At 44.5% G+C, this 20,350-nt stretch overlaps 1 protein-coding gene across 2 annotated transcripts in view; it reads right to left on the bottom strand.

Annotated features, from left to right (window-relative positions):
• Positions 1-19,081, bottom strand: part of EGF (epidermal growth factor) — a 193,645-nt gene extending 174,564 nt beyond the window's left edge. For both annotated transcript variants that reach the window (XR_005776343.1, XM_040418371.1), the window contains exon 1: positions 18,566-19,081. Coding sequence is in view for 1 of the 2 variants with exons in the window: in XM_040418371.1 (XP_040274305.1) it covers positions 18,566-18,695 (130 nt within the window). In the remaining variant the exon portion in view is untranslated. The remainder of the gene's footprint in view (positions 1-18,565) is intronic.
• Between the last annotated feature and the right edge of the window lie 1,269 nt (positions 19,082-20,350).

The following is a 20,350-nucleotide window of genomic DNA, read 5'->3' as shown; positions in this document are numbered from 1 at the left end:
ACAGGGTTCAATAGGGGTGTTTACAGCCTGGGTAATAGGAACAATCCTATTACACCTTGCTGCACTGACTGCAGATCCAAATTGCCATTATACTGCTGCTCATTTCAGGTTTGCAATACCTCTGTAATTCCAGCAAACCGTTCTTGTTTTTGGGGTCTTATTAGCCTTTGTGCAGTGCAGTTATATATATGTTCTAAAGCCTTTTTTTGTTGTGTATTAGTGGGGAAATAAGGGCTTATTAGCCGTTGTGTGGTGAAGTGAGAAAATTACACCGTATTAGTGGCAAAAAAATATATATTATTTGCCGTTTAGCGGCGAAGTTCCATTGTACTACAGTCATTTACAGGATGTATTAATAGGATAGATACGTACGTCCTATTAGCTGTTCTGGGGTGAATTGTGATTGTTATATTTTTATTTTTTTAGGTGTATTAATAGGAAAAAGAATACGTCTTATTAGCCGGTCTGCAGTGAACCGACATTGTTATGCAGCCATTGTTGGGGTGTATTAATGGGAAAAATTAGTATGTGTTATTAGCCGTTCTGCGGTGAATTTACATTGTCATACAGATATTGTTGCACTGTATAAATAGCAAAAATAAGTACGTGTTATTAGCTGTTCTGCGGTGAATTTACATTGTCATACAGACATTGTTGCGCTGTATTAATAGCAAAAATAAGTATGTGTTATTAGCCGTTCTGCAGTGAATTTACATTGTCATTCAGTGGTGAATTTTTTTGGTGATACAGCCTTTTTTGGGAAAATTGGTCGGTGAATGTAGACTTTCTTCTGTATGGACTGAGTAATTAAGTCGATTAGCCATTCAGTGGTGAATTTTTTTGGTGATACAGCCTTTTTTGGGAAAATTGGTTGGTGAATGTAGACTTTCTTCTGTATGGACTGAGTAATTAAGTCGATTAGCCATTCAGTGGTGAATTTTTTTGGCGAAACAGCCTTTTTTGGTAAAATTGATGGGTGATTGTAGAGTATCTTCCGTAGGGACTGAGTAATTACGTCGATTAGCCATTCAGTGGTGAATTTTTTTTGCAAAACAGCCTTTTTTGGGAAAATTGATGGGTGATTGTAGAGTATCTTCCGTAGGGACTAACAATTCGTGGATTAGCCATTCAGTGGTGAAATTTGTTTGTAATACAGCCTTTTTTGGAAAATTGGTCAGTAGCTGTAACTACGGTCAAGGACAATATATTTCCTTTACGGCCCACTGGGTAAATGTGGTTCCTGCCCAGCCACACCAGCAACTTGGCCAGGTGATGACGCTTCTGCCTCCACGTACTCACGCCGTTATTCCTGCGACAATGTCCGCCTCTGCCTCCTCATCCTCCACCGTGTCCTCAGCCTCCACTGCAGGGCAATTTACAGTGCTCCTCCAGTATACCACATGTGCAGGACACAGTGGTGACACGCTGTTCTACACCTCGTTTGCCTGGGCGAACGGAGTCACACAGGGGAGGAACGGCTCTGTGTCCTTCATCAAGAAATCAAATCCTGGCTTTCTCAAAATCGCGGAGAACATGGTGTCAGCGCTGCGTCTAGGAGGGATGAGCCATTCGCCCTGCATGGTGCACATGTTAAATCTGGTTGTAAAGAGGTTCCTGAAGTTTTCCACCCACCTGCAAGATATCCTAAAAATGGCCAGGAAACTTTGCATGCACTTCAGCCACTCATACACCGCCAAGCATACCCTCCTTGAGCTGCAGTGGCAGAACTGCGTCCCCCAACATAGGCTGATATGCGACGTTTCCACCCGTTGGAATTCTACCCTCCATATGTTGGACCGACTATACGAACAGAGAAAGGCCATAAACGATTTCCTGATCATCCAAGCAGACAGAGGTACTCCCCTGTGTAACTTCGATGTTAGCCAATGGCAGCTCATGCGTGACACCTGCTGTTTGCTCGTGCCCTTTAAGGAGGCCACGTTATTTGTCAGTCACCAGGACTATGGGATGAACAATGTCATACCACTGATTCATATCCTGGAAATGATGCTGGTAAATATGGCTGGTCAGGGGACTGGAGAATTGGTGCCTACATCTCACGGCCACATGAGCCTTGTGGGGGCTAAACTGGAGGAGGAGGAGGACATTTGATCACAACCAATGTAAAGCAAAATGGGTGTTTTTTCTACACAGGTGACAGGAGAGGTGGAACAGGAGCAGCCGGAGGAGCAAGAGGGAGATGAGGAAGATGAGGCAAATGACCCAAGCACACCATGGCAGTATGCAGTGGAGATGGAGGCAGGGAGTCCCTCCGAGTCACTTGCGCAAATGGCCCGATGCTTTCTCACTTGCTTGCGTAGTGACAGCCGAATTGTCACCACTCGCCAGAGGGATGACTACTGGCTGTCCACCATGTTAGACCCTCGCTACCGGTCCAAAATGGGGCCTTTTTTACACCCGCTGATAGGGAGGACAAACTGAACTATTGAGGCATCCTATATAGTCAGTTGGCCGCTGCCTATCTGCACCATCGTCCATCCTCTCACAGGTCTGACCGGGGGGGCCCTCTGTGCTCATGTTCCACTGCCATGGCTGCTGGGGGAGGGTGGCAGGAGCAGTACCAGCTCCATCAGCCTGAGTCTAGAGTCACTGATGAGCAGCTTCCTTCACCCGCATAGTGAAGAAACTACTCACCAGCAGCTAGACATAGAGCAGAACCTGAACCAGCAGGTGGTGGCATACTTGAAGTGCACCCTGCCACCCGCCATCGAAGAGCCGCTAGACTACTGGGCAGCCAAACTGGATTTATGGCAGCAACTGGCCGAGTTTGCCCTGGAAAAGCTCTCCTTCCCGGACAGTAGTGTGGCATCAGAGCGGGTGTTTAGTGCGGGACAGGCCATAGTTACCCCAAGAAGAACTTACCTGTCCACCGAAAATGTGGAGAGACTGACCTTTGTCAAGATGAATCAGGCGTGGATCAGCCAGGATTTCCACCCACCAGTGCCTGATGCATCAGATTAGATCATCCATGCTGCCTCACCCAAACCTTGACAAAAGAGACTGGTTTCTTCTGGCTATCTGCCTCATACTATTCTGATGCTGCCACCCGCCTGATGCCACACATCTGATGCCAAGTACTCCTTCTTACACCCACCATTGTCAGCGGGTACTGTTATTGCCACCCACTTCTCCACTGTCACCGGCTCACTCTGTGGTCTCCTGATGCTGCTGCTGCTGCCACCTCCACACTATGTCACCATGCCACTCTGTGGTCTCCTCATGCTGCTGCCACCTCCACACTATGTCACCTTGCCACTCTGTGGCCTCCTCATACTGCTGCTGCCACCTCCACACTCTGTCATTGTGCCACTCTGTGGCCTCCTCATGCTGCTGCTACCTCAACAATTTGTCACTGGGCCCCTCTGTGGCCTCTTCCTGCTGCCACCTCCACATCTTGTCATTGTTCCACTCTGTGGTCTCCTTGTGCTGCTGCTGCTGCTACCTCAACACTATGTCACCTTGCAGCTCTGTGGCCTCCTCATGCTGCCACCTCCACACTCTGTCATTGTGCCACTCTGTGGCCTCCTCATGCTGCTGCTGCCACCTCACCACTATGTCACTGGGCCACTCTGTGGTCTCTTCATGCTGCTTCCAACTCACCCCTATGTCATTGGGCCACTCTGTGGACTTCTCAAGCTGTTCTCCCACCCACCCCACTCCAAGACTGGGCCACTATTTTGCCTTTTTGGCCTGGATGACATCACCATTTATTTAACCTTTCTTCTGATCTGTCAGAAGGAAGGAAAAATGAGACGCCCCATGAATCCTGTCTGTGTAGCAGCTGTAAGGCCTGTATGGTCCCATCAGAATAGGCTTAAGATTTGGTAGCCAAAAGCAGGAGTGGGTACAAAACACAGAAGACATGCAAATATTCCATTCACATGTCATCTCTGTTTTGGATCCATTCCTGTTTTTTTGGGGCATTAGCAATACTGATGGATTATTGACCAAATGCTGAGTTAAGGCAGATGCTCAACAGACATGATCCATTTTTTGGGGGTTATTGTTCTGACGGATCAGAGGAAGGGTAAAATAATCAGTGAAGTCAACACAAACTTACTGCTGACACCCTCTCCACTCTGTCAGGGGGCTCTACTTGTATAAGCCTTTAATAGAACAGGTTCTGTAGACATCTATGTGGAATCAGCTGACGATGGTGTAAAAGCAGTGCGCTTCTTCTTAACGCTAACATCGACCTGTAAGGCTAAGTTCGCACTTACAAACGGAAAATGCAAATGTGATCGCACACTACATCCAGCACTCTGCCCTCCATGCTGGATGAGACATTGGTTTATATTTTGGCCAAAGCATAGTAAGCCACTCACCGCGTCAAGGCTGTCTCATGAGTGGTCCCTAACTCTTGTTCCTACCTGTTCATGGGCCATGACAGCCACATAAAATCCAGGGAATGCAGGTCAGCATGCAAGCCAAGTACACTTTGCTTGTAACCCCGTCCGGTGCCATTACAGCTTTCATCGGATCCAGGGATGCAAGTACCAACATGCATGCTGAACCCACCACATACTTCTCCTGGAGCCAAATGGCTAATGGTAGGTTCTATACAAGCAGACTTAGTTTTATACTGACTTTAAAACCAGCCTCAAGGACAGATTAACTGGTCAGGTGTGCAATGACTCCAAGGAGATCGCCACGCCTCCAATATATACTACAAAGAAAAAAATAAGGGGTTGGGTCAGCACAACCTGCCTGTAGGTGCAGATCGCTATGGCGAAATACATATACAAACGGAAAATGCAAATGTGATCGCACACTACATCCAGCACTCTGCCCTCCATGCTGGATGAGACATTGGTTTATATTTTGGCCAAAGCATAGTAAGCCACTCACCGCGTCAAGGCTGTCTCATGAGTGGTCCCTAACTCTTGTTCCTACCTGTTCATGGGCCATGACAGCCACATAAAATCCAGGGAATGCAGGTCAGCATGCAAGCCAAGTACACTTTGCTTGTAACCCCGTCCGGTGCCATTACAGCTTTCATCGGATCCAGGGATGCAAGTACCAACATGCATGCTGAACCCACCACATACTTCTCCTGGAGCCAAATGGCTAATGGTAGGTTCTATACAAGCAGACTTAGTTTTATACTGACTTTAAAACCAGCCTCAAGGACAGAAGAAGTATGTGGTGGGTTCAGCATGCATGTTGGTACTTGCATCCCTGGATCCGATGAAAGCTGTAATGGCACCGGACGGGGTTACAAGCAAAGTGTACTTGGCTTGCATGCTGACCTGCATTCCCTGGATTTTATGTGGCTGTCATGGCCCATGAACAGGTAGGAACAAGAGTTAGGGACCACTCATGAGACAGCCTTGACGCGGTGAGTGGCTTACTATGCTTTGGCCAAAATATAAACCAATGTCTCATCCAGCATGGAGGGCAGAGTGCTGGATGTAGTGTGCGATCACATTTGCATTTTCCGTTTGTATATGTATTTCGCCATAGCGATCTGCACCTACAGGCAGGTTGTGCTGACCTAACCCCTTATTTTTTTCTTTGTAGTATATATTGGAGGCGTGGCGATCTCCTTGGAGTCATTGCACACCTGACCAGTTAATCTGTCCTTGAGGCTGGTTTTAAAGTCAGTATAAAACTAAGTCTGCTTGTATAGAACCTACCATTAGCCATTTGGCTCCAGGAGAAGTATGTGGTGGGTTCAGCATGCATGTTGGTACTTGCATCCCTGGATCCGATGAAAGCTGTAATGGCACCGGACGGGGTTACAAGCAAAGTGTACTTGGCTTGCATGCTGACCTGCATTCCCTGGATTTTATGTGGCTGTCATGGCCCATGAACAGGTAGGAACAAGAGTTAGGGACCACTCATGAGACAGCCTTGACGCGGTGAGTGGCTTACTATGCTTTGGCCAAAATATAAACCAATGTCTCATCCAGCATGGAGGGCAGAGTGCTGGATGTAGTGTGCGATCACATTTGCATTTTCCGTTTGTATATGTATTTCGCCATAGCGATCTGCACCTACAGGCAGGTTGTGCTGACCCAACCCCTTATTTTTTAAGTTCGCACTTAAGTTATTTGGTCAGTTTTGGTCCCATAACTGCCCAAATAAGTGAAGTGTGCAGTGATTCTAAGAGCGACGCCTGTCATCTGCGTGTCATACTGATTCACAGTATTGTTTCACTACCACAGCAGACTCCTTATGCATGTTACTGCAAGGCACCGTTTTCTACACCACTATACAGGCTCTCTGCAGCCAGGAAATAGCTGCTTTAAATAAATTTGGATTGAATCAAATCGGAAAATTCAGCGAACCGGCCGAATCGAATTTTTGAAAAATTCGCTCATCTCTAGCTATAACAACCGCCATTATGTCCAAGGAAAGACCCGGAGGCTGTACCACACTGCTATCTCCATAGCAAGGTGACCACCACATTACATCACAGTGGAGAATGACTGGATTAGCGCTGAGATTGTTTTATGGAAGCTTTGTACTTGACATTGAACATTTACCCAAATTATGACCAAGGGAAACCTCAGAAAAGTTCTCAAGGCAAAGCCCAAGCTCCTCAGGATCAGGATGAATTGCCCTTCACATCAACTGATATGCTCAACATTTGACTAGGTCCACTGCAGCTCTATCAAAGATTCCCACTACACCTGTGGTAAGACTTTCGCAAGCCCTTTTTGTTAGTGGCCTTAAAATTCTCCACTGATAGGCCTCTATAAGCCCTTGCAACACCAGCAGCGTCCAGAAGGATGTGATAGATATCTCAGAGCCCTCACAAAATGACACTTTCTTCAACATATCATTTACCCCAGAGCCGCTATACATGATAGGTATATCTTGGCCCCTGTCCTCTCCTTTTTGGGATGTACCGTGCAATTAGAGGTGTCTCATTTTGATTGTACTCTTCTCTCTCCTTCAGGGATATCACCCAACTTGCAATGTCTTGTGACAACGCTTTACAAGCTCCATTTCTGCTCTAAAAATCTGCAAACTCTATTATGCAACTTTATTTCAAGCAATTTCCAATTATCCCAATAATTCAGAAAGAATAATGATCCAGCTCTATGATCTATCAGTCTATGTCTGATCATCTGCAATATTTAATAATAATCAGGAACTATTAGGTTGGAATTTAAAATACAGTTTATTGTACATATTCAGCTCATATGATTTTTTTACATTTTGTTAGTTGTACTTATACACTACTTGCTCTACTCTGAATCTCCAGTAATACAATTTTCTTTAAAATGCACATTCCTGCATACATGTGTATTCTAAACACTGCATTCTAAGGCTACTTTCACACTAGCGTTCGGGGCTCCGCTTGTGAGCTCCGTTTGAAGGGGCTCACAAGCGGCCACGAACGCATCCGTACTGCCCCAATGCATTCTGAGTGGACGCGGATCCGCTCAGAATGCATCAGTCTGGCAGCGTTCAGCCTCCGCTCCGCTCAGCAAGCGGACACCCGAACGCAGCTTGCAACGTTCGGGTGTCCGCCTGGCCGTGCGGAGGCAAGCGGATCCGTCCAGACTTACAATGTAAGTCAATGGGGACGGATCCGTTTGAAGATGACACAATATGGCTCAATCTTCAAACGGATCCGTCCCCATTGACTTTCAATGTAAAGTCTGGACGGATCCGTCTGAACTACTTTCACACTTAGAATTTTTTCTAAGCTATAATGCAGACGGATCCGTTCTGAACGGATCCAAAGTCTGCATTATAGGAGCGGATCCATCTGTGCAGACAGCAGATGGATCCTCTCTGAACGCAAGTGTGAAAGTAGCCTTAGTCTACTTTCACACTCGCGTTTTGGCTTTCCGTTTGTGAGATCCGTTCAGGGCTCTCACAAACAGTCCAAAACGGATCAGTTTGCATTCTAATGCATTCTGAATGGAAAAGGATCCGTTCAGAATGCATAAGTTTGCATCAGTTCAGTCTCCATTCCGCTTTGGAGCTTGCAGCAATTTGGTGTCCATCTGATGAAACTGAGCCAAACGTATCCATCCTACTGTAAGTCAATGGGGACGGAGGATCCGTTTTCACTGACACAATCTGGCACAATAGAAAAAGGATCCGTCCTCCATTGACTTTCAATGGTGTTCAAGACGGCTCTGTCTTGGCTATGTTAAAGATAATACAAACGTGTCCATTCTGAACGGATGCAGACAGTTGTATTATCTGAATGGATCCGTCCATGACGGATCTGCACAAAACGCGAGTGTGAAAGTAGATGCGATATCACCTTTCAGAGCTCACTCCTCTAAACATGTATCTATCATTCACCTCTGCTAGTTTTCAGCTAGATGATAAAAATTAGGTATTCCAGCCAAGAATTGCAATAATCTACTCTAACAACACATTCACACAGTGTATTTATGTGGCATTCTGATGCATTCATTTACTTTTAAATAGAGCCCCCTATAATATTATTCACCCCCTGAACTTTTTCTTTATTTTTTTAAGTGTACCAACATTTAGGGCATATGCACGCTATGTGCCGCCATTCAGTGCCTCTGTACAGTATCGTATGACAAAGATATAATGTCTCCTTAATTAAGCATTTAATAGAACATGCCAAATTCAGTATAAAGTTAGATGAATACAGAAATACAGTGAGGGCCAGTAGGTTTCTAAGAATGAGGAAATATGGCTCTTATAGAATCACAATATGTCTGTGTGCATGATCCCTATGTGGCTTTAGGTTTGCAAGATGTGCTAATGACTCTCTGCTCAACTATATTTTTCAACAGGATCTGTAGCCAGAGGAATGCAGCTCTCACACAGGTATTCGGGATCGCTGGGGTGGGAAGGACTAGAATGATTTACGGTTTAATTTTTATATCACTGCTGGTCTTGCAATGAAGGGGTTAAAGAGCCTCTGTCAGCATTATCAAGCCTAATAAACCAGGTATATTGCCTGGTAGGGTTGATCATGGTGATTAGTATTATTTAGATATGATTACTTGATTACAGAATGGGCAGTTTAAGGGTTTCTCCAGGAATTAAGAAAAATAAAATACGTAGAAATTACTTTATTATAAATATATTCACAAATACCTTTCATTAGTTATAATGGCTTGTTTTGTATAGGGAGCAATGATTAGGAGAAACAAAATGGCCACTGTCCTATTAGTACACACAATACCTGTCCTAATCACACAGCAGGACAAGTTACTTCAGAGCAGTGAGCCTCATCCTCCTCTCTGCTCTGCTTGTCAGGGATTATGGTCCTGAATACAGATAAGATCTTCAGCTGAAACTCTGTATGAATGGAGTTCATGAGGAGACATGAAGTACAGAGAGGACAGACAAGCCAGACTGTGGTAATGGAGACTGCTTACAAGTGCTGCTGCTTATTAGTCACATCTGCTCATGAACTCCATTCCTACAGAGATTTAGCTGATGACCATATTAAACTGTATTCAGGATGATAATTCCTGACAAGCAGAGCAGTGAGGAGGATGAGGCAGCTCTTTATCTCAGTGTTGTGAAGTAACTTGCCCTCCTGTGTGATTAGGACAGGTTTTGTGTGCACTAATAGGACAGCGGCCATTTTGTTTCTCCTAAAGATTGCTCCCCAGACAAAACGAGCCATTATAACTAATGTAAGGTATTTGGGAATATATTTATAATTAAGTAATATTTAAGTATTTTCATTTTTTTAATTCCCAGAGAACCCCTTTAAAGCACCAAGGGGCTGGCGTAGCTGTTGGAGCGCAGCTACAGCTACACCCCTGTCCTGTCTAATAGTGTCTGCGCTGTGACTCTAATAATCATTGGTAGTCAAGCAATAGTATTAAATTCTCCTGGCTCCACCCATGTCCAAGGACGGACTGGGAACTTAAAGTGGCCCTGGAAAAAAACCTAAAAGTAGCCACAGTATTCAACTATATCATTGTCCTGAGGATTGTGAGACAGTTGAGTTCAGGAGCCGTTGGCCAGGTGCATAAGTACCTAATGCTCACAGCATTTATTATTGCTGAGGGAATCAGACCATTATGAACACAGCCGGCGGCTGTGAGGATGGCTCTGGTGGCCCCCTGGGCATCAGCCCACCAGATAATTTCCCTGTAGGGTCTATGGCCAGTTCACCCATGTGTCATTCCTAGCTTTGATTTTCCTGCTCTGAACTTACTGTTGTGTGCTAGACATGGCAGGATTTGAGGATTTTACCCATGCCCCCTCAATAAGTGCTCTACTTGCTCAGTATTGTAGGTATGACATTGCACAGCTACTTCTCCTGAGCAATGTTTTATAGGGTTAAGGGACTGCTGGTCATGGGGACAAGAACAAGCCTTGACATTAGATCCATTTGACATTAAACCACCAATGCGTGGTCAGGTGAGTTGGATCTGGCCTATTACTATACCACCAGTGGTTTTCTACGCTCTTTTTGCACAAGTACTCTTTTTCTTTCCATAAACAGAAAACAGTGTTAATAAAAAAATTTCTTTTTGGATGTAAAGTCTGGCAGGTTCCTCATGTCCCCTCATTTCTCCCTTTTTAAACCTGGACAAACTCTTCTGTGGACCAATTCTCTTTTAAACGTAATATGCTGCAGTTTCCTGAGAAATGCCTGTGATGGCCTAAAAGTATTATTCATAGACAAAGCAATACCTGGCATAAAAACTTGTCCCCTGATAAATTAATCAAGTTTCAATTAAGGTTCAGAAATGTGTCGTGTCCTTACAAGACTGTGTCCTCTTCCTACTCATGGAAATTTATTGCTGTAAAGACCAATAACAAATGCGGTGTGTTTGCTGACGAGGGATTATTTAAGAATAGAAGACATCTGGTGAAAGCTTAAATTTAGCAATTGTCTCTTATAAATAGTGTGATAGATTCTTCTACTGAGATAACATTTTTAGATACTCTTTGTATTTGTTGACTGAAAGCAAACATACAACGGAACGCATTATTTACAATGGCAGTCTATAGGCAGGCTATTGTAACTCTGTTTTCCGACAAAGGCCTGGATTCAACTTCCTTTTTCCAGCACATGTCAAAGATACTCAGTTGGATTCTGATCTGGGGTATTTGGAGATCAAGTCAACAACAGGAACTCTTTGAGTGTTACTCAACCCATTCCTGAACAAGGGTGAAACAGGATCCTCCTTGAAAACCAGCTCATCCTTGCTATCAACTCAGCCTCAGCTAGCTTATAACAATGCTGGCGAGATACTCTCTTCCCTGACTGCAGGAAAGACATACAGTATCTACAAAGCCCTGTATTATCAGTCAGTGTTTAGAAGGGGTGAAGGACTTGTCCTGACATGATGGTCACATGATCATAAATGCACAGATCCTTCAGTGCTCTCCTACACTCAGAGGCTAAGGAAGTCCCTGCAGATGGCTGGCAGCAGCATTGCCCCACCTATCCCCTACTTGGTCCAGAGGTAGGTAATAACCCCTACCAGGTGATCGCCAATTGCCCCATGTTAGATGAAAAATTCCTTCCTGACTCCAGATATAGCAATTAGAACAAATTCCTGGATCAACATCATATCTCCAGAATCTAATTTGTGATATTACTACTTTCAAGAAAGGCAATTCAGACCCCCTTGTTGATCGTGTACAATAAATCAACCATCACAACCTCATCTGGCAGAGTTTCACAGTCACACTGCTCTTACAGCAAAGAATCCTCTTTGTATGTTTAAGTGACCATGATTGGTGAAACCAAGAAACTAAAAAAAAGAAAAGACAGGGCCCCATAGCAAATTTTTGAATACTCTCCCCCGCTCAAGCAACTTCCCCAAAACCCCACATCCTGCAGCTAGTGAAGACCGTTCATGCTCGTCATACAACACCTCCACCCACCCAATCATGTAAAAAAGCTTAATAGCTCTGGACAGGAGGAGTCATGTGTTTCCATTGGTGCCACCTTCACAGTAGAATGCTCCCTTGGTGCCCATTTCCAGTAGTGATGTAACCTTAGTGCCCCCACACAGTTGAATGCCCCGTTAGTACCCCCACACAGTAGTTTTTCCCCCTTAGTGTGTCACAACCAGACAGTTGAGAAGCTCTGACAGGAGCCTTTCAGATCCTCCTCCTTGAATTTCTTTGTTTTGGTTGAGTTCCTCATCTCGTTAGTCTATCTCAGCTGTCATGCAGTTGGACTGATTGCTGCCCTTTAAGTTCCTCCCCAGAATGCAGTAGTGTGCGGCTTATACAACTTCCTGGAGTGTGTGTGCATGCTGTTCCTAGTTCTCAGTCCACAGTCCCCAGTCATCTGCAAGATAAGTGCTGTTTATGTATTTATGATTTTCTGTTTTCTGGATCCAGGTGACCCTGACTCCCTCCGTGTCTGTGTAGGGAGCCGGTGGTCGTATCCCCTCACTATTGTAGGGTCTTCAGGTGTAAGATAGTCGAGGTACGTGGATATGCGCCCATCCACCTTTGGGGTGGTCGCATAGGCTGAGCAATAAGGGAGAGCGGCAGGTCTCATGCAGGGGTCTCCCTTTTGTTCCTTAGTTGTGGATCCAGTGAGTCATTGTTTATATTGTATTGTCTTGTTTCCTGTACACCATCCGTGACATTATAAGCCGCCAAAACCGTCTCAAGCATGGATCCGGTTTCACTTTTGGCTGAGCGCTTCCAGGGTCTTTCATTGGAGGTAGCTGATCTCCGTAAGACTTTTTCTCAGTTTCAAGTGACCGGTTCGGCTTGCGTTCATGGAGTTTGTTCTGAGCCTAAGATCTCGCTCCCGGATACGTTCTCCCGGGGTAGTGAGTATTTTGTGCGTTTTAGAGAGGCTTGCAAACTCCATTTTCGCCTTCTTCCCCATTCCTCTGGTGATGAAGAACGGATGGTGGGGATCATTATATCGCTGCTCAGGGGTAACGCTCAATCCTGGGCCTTTTCGCTGCCGGAGGGGGCACGGCCCCTCCGTTCAGTGGATGAATTCTTTTTAGCCCTGGGTCAGATATATGATGATCCGGATCGTATTGCTCTGGCTGAGTCTAGACTACGTCTGTTATGCCAGGGTAAACAATCCGCAGAGATATACTGCTCAGAATTTCGGAGATGGGCAGCTGATACTGGTTGGAATGATGCTGCACTCCGAAGTCAATTTTGCCATGGTCTTTCAGAGGGATTGAAAGATGCATTTGCCTTTCATGAGAGACCTACCTCCTTGGATTCTGCTATGTCTCAGGCTGTTCGTATTGACAGGCGTCTTAGAGAGAGAGAAGAGATCTCTCCTTCCTGTCATACTCAGTCCCGGGACAGTGCAGCGGTCTCTTTCTGTGCGCAGGGGTCTCAGTCGCTGTCAGCCCCTTCTGAGCAGGAGCCCATGCAGCTGGGGTTGATTGCCTCTGACAATAGAAGATTCAGCCCGCATGGGAGGGTTTGTTTTTGTTGTGGAGGTATAAATCATTTGGCAAATGTTTGTCCCTCTAGGAGATTCAGGCAGTCTTCTGGGAGTAATAAAGAAACAAAAAGGAAAAAATCTTTTAAAAATGTTCCGTCTGTTACTATTGGCAGGGTTGAGGCGGAAATTGAAGGTTTTCCGTTTGCTTGTAGTTCCCGTTTTGTCTTGCCTGCTAGGGTGGCGCTAGAGAGCAAGAGCATTTTTTGTGAGATTTTTGTGGATAGTGGAGCAGCTGTCAATCTCATTGATAATCAATTTGCAATAACTCATGGTTTCCAGGTATGCACTTTGGGAAAGGATATTCCTGTTTTTGCTATTGATTCCGCTCCACTTTCTCAGAAATCATTAAAGGGCATAGTTCACAATATCCGTTTAATTGTGAGTGATGCTCATGTTGAGGATGTGTCATGTTTCGTCCTTAGCGGTTTGCCTACTCCTCTAGTGTTGGGGCTACCCTGGCTCACTAAACATAACCCCACCATTGATTGGCAAGCGAGGCAAATAAATGGTTGGAGTGACTTTTGCAGAGAGAATTGCCTCATGACATCTGTTTCTGAGGTTTCTACTAAGACTGTAGCACCTTTCCTCTCTGAATTTTCGGATGTCTTCTCTGAGAGTGGAGTTCAGGATTTGCCCCCGCACAGGGAGTACGATTGCCCTATTAATCTCATCCCAGGCGCCAAACTGCCTAAATCTCGTTTATACAATCTTTCCCAACCTGAAAGGGTCGCTATGCGTGCTTATATCTCTGAGAGTCTGAGAAAAGGACACATACGACCCTCGAAGTCACCTGTTGCCGCTGGTTTTTTCTTTGTTAAGAAAAAAGATGGTTCTTTAAGACCTTGTCTGGATTTCAGGGAGCTGAACAGTATCACTATTCGTGACCCTTATCCGCTTCCTCTGATCCCGGACCTGTTTAACCAGGTTGTTGGGGCTAAAATCTTTTCCAAATTAGACCTAAGAGGGGCATACAACCTGGTCAGGGTCAGAGAAGGAGACGAATGGAAGACGGCTTTCAATACCCCTGAGGGCCATTTTGAGAATTTGGTTATGCCTTTTGGTTTGATGAATGCCCCAGCCGTTTTTCAGCATTTCGTGAACAGCATTTTTTATCATTTAATGGGAAAATTTGTATTAGTGTATTTGGATGACATTTTGATTTTTTCTCCTGATTTCAAGACTCATAAGGAACACTTACGTCAGGTCTTGCTCATCCTGCGGGAGAATAAATTATACGCGAAACTGGAAAAATGTGTGTTTGCGGTTCCAGAAATTCAATTTCTGGGGTTTCTTCTCTCCGCTTCTGGTTTTCGCATGGACCCCGAGAAGGTCCGCGCTGTGGTTGAGTGGGAGCTTCCTGAGAATCAGAAGGCGCTGATGCGTTTTTTGGGCTATGCCAATTATTACAGGAAATTTATTTTGAATTATTCCTCTGTTGTTAAACCACTCACTGATATGACCAGAAAGGGGGTAGATTTTTAGATCCATAAAAATCTGGCCTACTTGGAGTCAGCCAAGTGTCTGAACCCGAGACAGGCCAGATGGTCTTTGTTCTTTTCAAGGTTTAATTTTGTTGTCACGTTCCGCCCTGGGGTTAAGAATGTGAAGGCAGATGCCCTGTCACGTTGTTTTCCGGGAGGTGGGAATTTTGAAGACCCGGGTCCCATTTTGGCTGAAGGTGTGGTGGTCTCTGCTCTTTTTCCTGAATTGGAGGCAGAGGTGCAGGCAGTCCAGTCAGAGGCTTCTGATCTTTGTCCTCCTGGGAGGTTGTTTGTGCCTCTCGCTTTGAGACACAAGATTTTTAGGGAACACCACGATACGGTCCTTGCTGGGCACCCGGGGGCAAGAGCCACACTGGATCTCATCGCTCAGAGATTCTGGTGGCCTGCGCTTCGTAAGTCGGTTGAGGGTTTTGTGGCAGCTTGCGAGACTTGCGCTCGTGCCAAAGTCCCTCATTCACGGCCATCAGGTCCTCTCCTTCCCTTACCCATTCCTTCCCGTCCTTGGACACATCTGTCCATGGACTTCATAACGGACTTGCCTCGTTCCTCGGGGAAGACTGTGATTCTGGTGGTGGTGGACCGTTTTAGCATAATGGTGCATTTCGTCCCTTTTCCTGGTTTGCCCAATGCTAAGACGCTGGCGCAGGCATTTATTGACCACATTGTCAAATTCAATCAAGTAGTCAGAGATGGTGGCTCACTCAAGACGTGATCACAGAATTGGTGCTGCTAACCCGCAAGAGGGACACCCACCCTCTGGTCAGAAAACAATAGCTATAGAATAAATAAGGGTGAGCACTCAGCAAATGGCATTTGGAAGATAAAAGTTTAATTAAACACTAAAATATTAAAATAATAAAATAGTAAAATACTAGATGAAGGATAAAACAGTATCAACAATTTCATATATAAGCAATTCACATGTGTTCACAATTCGCATAGATATGCATAAACGTACATTAGACTTATTCAAAACATAATCTCTAATAGGATGATATATTGATATGTTTGTTCAGTCAGTGTCCTGAATAGGTGATCCTATTCGACTGTCTCTTACAACAGTTAGTGCTAAATGATTAGTTGATGCACCTTCAATGGTGATACACCTCCAATGTCAAATTGCATGGTATTCCTTCAGACATAGTCTCTGATAGGGGCACGCAGTTTGTTTCCAGATTCTGGAAGGCTTTCTGTTCTCGCTTGGGGGTTCGGTTGTCATTCTCTTCTGCTTTCCACCCGCAGTCGAATGGCCAGACAGAGCGCGTCAATCAGAATCTGGAGACATATCTGCGCTGTTTTGTGGCGGAGAATCAGGAGGATTGGTGTTCTTTTTTGTCCCTTGCTGAGTTTGCTTTAAATAACCGTCGTCAGGAGTCCTCTGATAAGTCACCATTTTTTGGTGCATATGGGTTTCATCCGCAGTTTGGGACTTTCTCGGGAGAGGGGTCTTCTGGTTTACCTGATGAGGACAGATTCTCCTCGTCTTTGTCATCTATTTGGCAAAAGATTCAGGATAATCTAAAGAGCATGAGTGAGAGATATAAGCGTGTGGCAGATAAGAGACGTGTGCCTGGTCCGGACCTGAATGTTGGTGATCTGGTGTGGTTGTCTACCAAGAATATCAAATTGAAGGTTCCCTCCTGGAAGTTGGGTCCTAGGTTTATTGGGCCTTACAAGATCCTGTCTGTCATCAATCCTGTTGCCTACCGTCTTGATCTTCCTCAGACTTGGAAGATCCATAATGTTTTTCATAAGTCCTTATTGAAACCTTATTTTCAACCTATTGTACCCTCGCCTTTGCCTCCTCCTCCGATTATGGTTGATGGAAATCTTGAATTTCAGGTCTCTAGGATTGTGGATTCTCGTCTTGTACGCGGTTCCCTCCAGTACCTCGTTCATTGGGAGGGTTATGGTCCTGAGGAGAGGATGTGGGTCCCAGTGACGGACATTAATGCCACTCGTCTCATCAGGGCTTTACATAGGTCCCATCCTGAGAAGGTGGGCCCTGAGTGTCCGGAGTCCACTCGTAGAGGGAGGGGTACTGTCACAACCAGACAGTTGAGAAGCTCTGACAGGAGCCTTTCAGATCCTCCTCCTTGAATTTCTTTGTTTTGGTTGAGTTCCTCATCTCGTTAGTCTATCTAAGCTGTCATGCAGTTGGACTGATTGCTGCCCTTTAAGTTCCTCCCCAGAATGCAGTAGTGTGCGGCTTATACAACTTCCTGGAGTGTGTGTGCATGCTGTTCCTAGTTCTCAGTCCACAGTCCCCAGTCATCTGCAAGATAAGTGCTGTTTATGTATTTATGATTTTCTGTTTTCTGGATCCAGGTGACCCTGACTCCTTCCGTGTCTGTCTAGGGAGCTGGTGGTCGTATCCCCTCACTATTGTAGGGTCTTCAGGTGTAAGATAGTCGAGGTACGTGGATATGCGCCCATCCACCTTTGGGGTGGTCGCATAGGCTGAGCAATAAGGGAGAGCGGCAGGTCTCATGCAGGGGTCTCCCTTTTGTTCCTTAGTTGTGGATCCAGTGAGTCATTGTTTATATTGTATTGTCTTGTTTCCTGTACACCATCCGTGACATAGTGCCACCCCTACAGTAGTGCTGGCCCTTTAGTGCCCCTCTTACAGTATTGCTATCCCCTTACAATAGTGAAATACCTGTAGTGTTCATAAGATAAAATAAATAATACCTAGCCCCATTCCCTCCAATGCACTTCATGCTCTTTCCAGCACCAGGCATAGTGCAGTTACATCGTTGCCCCTGTTAAGCAGGAGATCACACAGGCTAGTTCCTCCTCTGATTAGGCCTTTTATATATATATATATATATATGGAGTTGTACGGTACTGCAATGTCCCACCGCTCAATGTCATCTCTGAAGCTTTACAGGTCAGTCTGTCACATGCAGGAAGCATTGGGTGTAATACAGTAACAAGGGTAAAACAAAGATTTATACAAAGTTTATGTATAATAAAGCTGTACATGTTCTAGCGCCATCAATAGTATTAAATTGCATTGCTGTCATAGTGTAGGCCTAGCTTTGTGGTACGCCTAGCATTTTTTGTGTATTATGGCTGCTACAGTCCTTTACTTTGCTTGATACAATATGCTGTGTTTAAAAAAATATATAACTTTTGTGATCCGATAAATATCTCCTAAGTAACAAAACCAGCAGTAGCAAAAATATGCTTGTGTGTCCTGAATTTCTTATTTCTCATAGATTTTCAGCTAACATCTGGACCTGGCATTTTTACCACAAAAGAAAAAACACACCAAATGCTGCAAGTGCAAAAAAAAGCCACTAAAATTGCAAAAATGCAGAAAAACACCAGCAAAAACCTATGTGTGAGCATACCCTAAAACTCAATATGTTAGAAGGCTATCGTAAACTGTTTGTAGTTAATATGCAAATTAGCTGTGGCGGTTGCCATTTTTGTGCCTATAAACGTATTGCATGTTCATAGTATATATTATAATATCATTTCCATTTCTGTGCACCTGCAATGCAAACCCTGATTTCAGCATCATGAAACTTACTGTACGTAACCTGCAGACAGCACTAGAGTATGATTACTAATACATTGCATGCTCAAGGGAAAACCGATAATTTTAAACCTGTTACCAGTATATTGATACTTAATAGTCATGTTGATGAATCAGATTTGATAATGCTGAACTCACCGTTGCAAGCAGACCGGTTGTTACCTACGTAATGATAATTTTCCTGGCAGTCCCATGGCTCTAGTCCTTTGGCGTGACATAAAAGAGTGAATGAAATGAACGTCCAGAAAAGAGTTAATAAAAGAAACATAATCTCCTCTTCTTGTGGTTTCTGTCCATAGGCTACATGTCACTTGTCTTTCATCCTGTGCGGCTCTGTGCCTGATGGGTGCTCTGTCTCCTGGGCACAGCCTTTCAGATCCAACATCATTTTTGTTTTGAAGCAATCCCAGATCTTTATTTTCCTCCTTTTTCCCGTACTCCAAAAATGTGGTGACCTCTCTCAGTATATAACTTTTCTAATTAGTTATGTGTCTTGATTTTTTTTTTTTTTCGAAGCAAAGTATGAAATACCAGGCACCCTAGTGACAAATGTAGCACTTTCAGCAAATGCTTCTGGGGGGAGATTTCCTTCAACAGTGTCAGAGCAAATTGCTTTGTGATAACCTTCTCGTGGTGGTGAAGACTATGCCAGGGTCTGTCTTCCCCAAATACTGCCTCCTTTAAAATGCTTCCTCGCCACACCTCCCAGCTCCTTAGTGCCAGCGGCGTGGAGTCTGCCTTAGGTCTTTTCCATGCTAGGAATGAGAGAATGCAGACTGAGAACAAACACACAAGCACTTGTAATTCTTTTCATACACTGTGGATGGCGTGTACAGACAGTTTTATGTGTTTAATACTCTTTAATAAGTTTGAGACTAGACGTTTTAATTAATAAAATACTTGAAATGCACTTTATGGTTCTTGATAAAATACCATGAAAGAGACAGGTGACCCCTTGCAAAACAAAGTTGTCTGATTTGTCCTGTACTGGAACGATTGAGAGGATAGATTATAAGAGACCTGTTCTTTACTCATACACTTCAGACGTCTGGAACGTCACGTTGGATGAGTATGGTCAGAGAGTTATGGCGATACAACTAATTTAGGCTATAACCAAATGAAAGTATACTATTCAAAATTATATGATTTGTTTTTCTATATGTAATGTAAATTTTGCTGGGACATGCCTGTTGCAATTGATATTGACTATTCTAAATATCCTAAAAATACAGTACATCTAGGTAGGTTTACATCTACTGCACTATATTCTGGTAGTCTGTTCTGGCAGAGGGGCAGACTACCAGAATTACCATAACTGCCATAGTTGGACACTATCCTATTTGCTATAATGAGATTGTCGAGTTTCTGGCAGGAATGCCAGCTTTCTGTTGGAAAAAAGCTGCTGCATTTAGAAATCCGGCATTTATGCAGGAACCCCACCGAATCCTATTATAGAGAATGGGAATCTAGCAGTGCCTGGCGGTGTCCAGCTATGCCAAATACAGCAACTTCTGTTATCTCCTCCTAAGCCAAAACAGACTACTGGATTTACCAAACGGGGATCTGAACTAAGCCTTAAAGAGTCTGTGCCCTCTGAATAACTCTTCCTCGAGTCAATCAGCAGATCGTCATTGGCCTAGCTGCTATAACCACCAGCTGATAATGCAAGGAGAAGACATTATTTCCTCTTTGCAGTAGCTGCCTTTTCTGGCTAATACCAGTGTTCAACTAAGGAACCTCCCTCCATGAATACTGTAAAACTGCATTGGTATGACCATCTTGAATGTGTTAACCACTCAGAACAAAAGCAATCCATAAGATCTATGGACATCATAGGAGACAAAGGGACATCATAGGATCTCTGGAGGACATATTATACATACATGGTGGCCCAGTAACTGCTGTGAAATGCAATGATACCAG

The sequence above is a fragment of the Bufo bufo genome, chromosome 2 (genome assembly GCF_905171765.1).
Source record: "Bufo bufo chromosome 2, aBufBuf1.1, whole genome shotgun sequence".
NCBI classification, from domain to species: Eukaryota; Metazoa; Chordata; class Amphibia; order Anura; family Bufonidae; genus Bufo; species Bufo bufo.
Note: the sequence above shows the minus strand (reverse complement) of the source record. Positions and strands in the feature narration are given on the sequence as shown.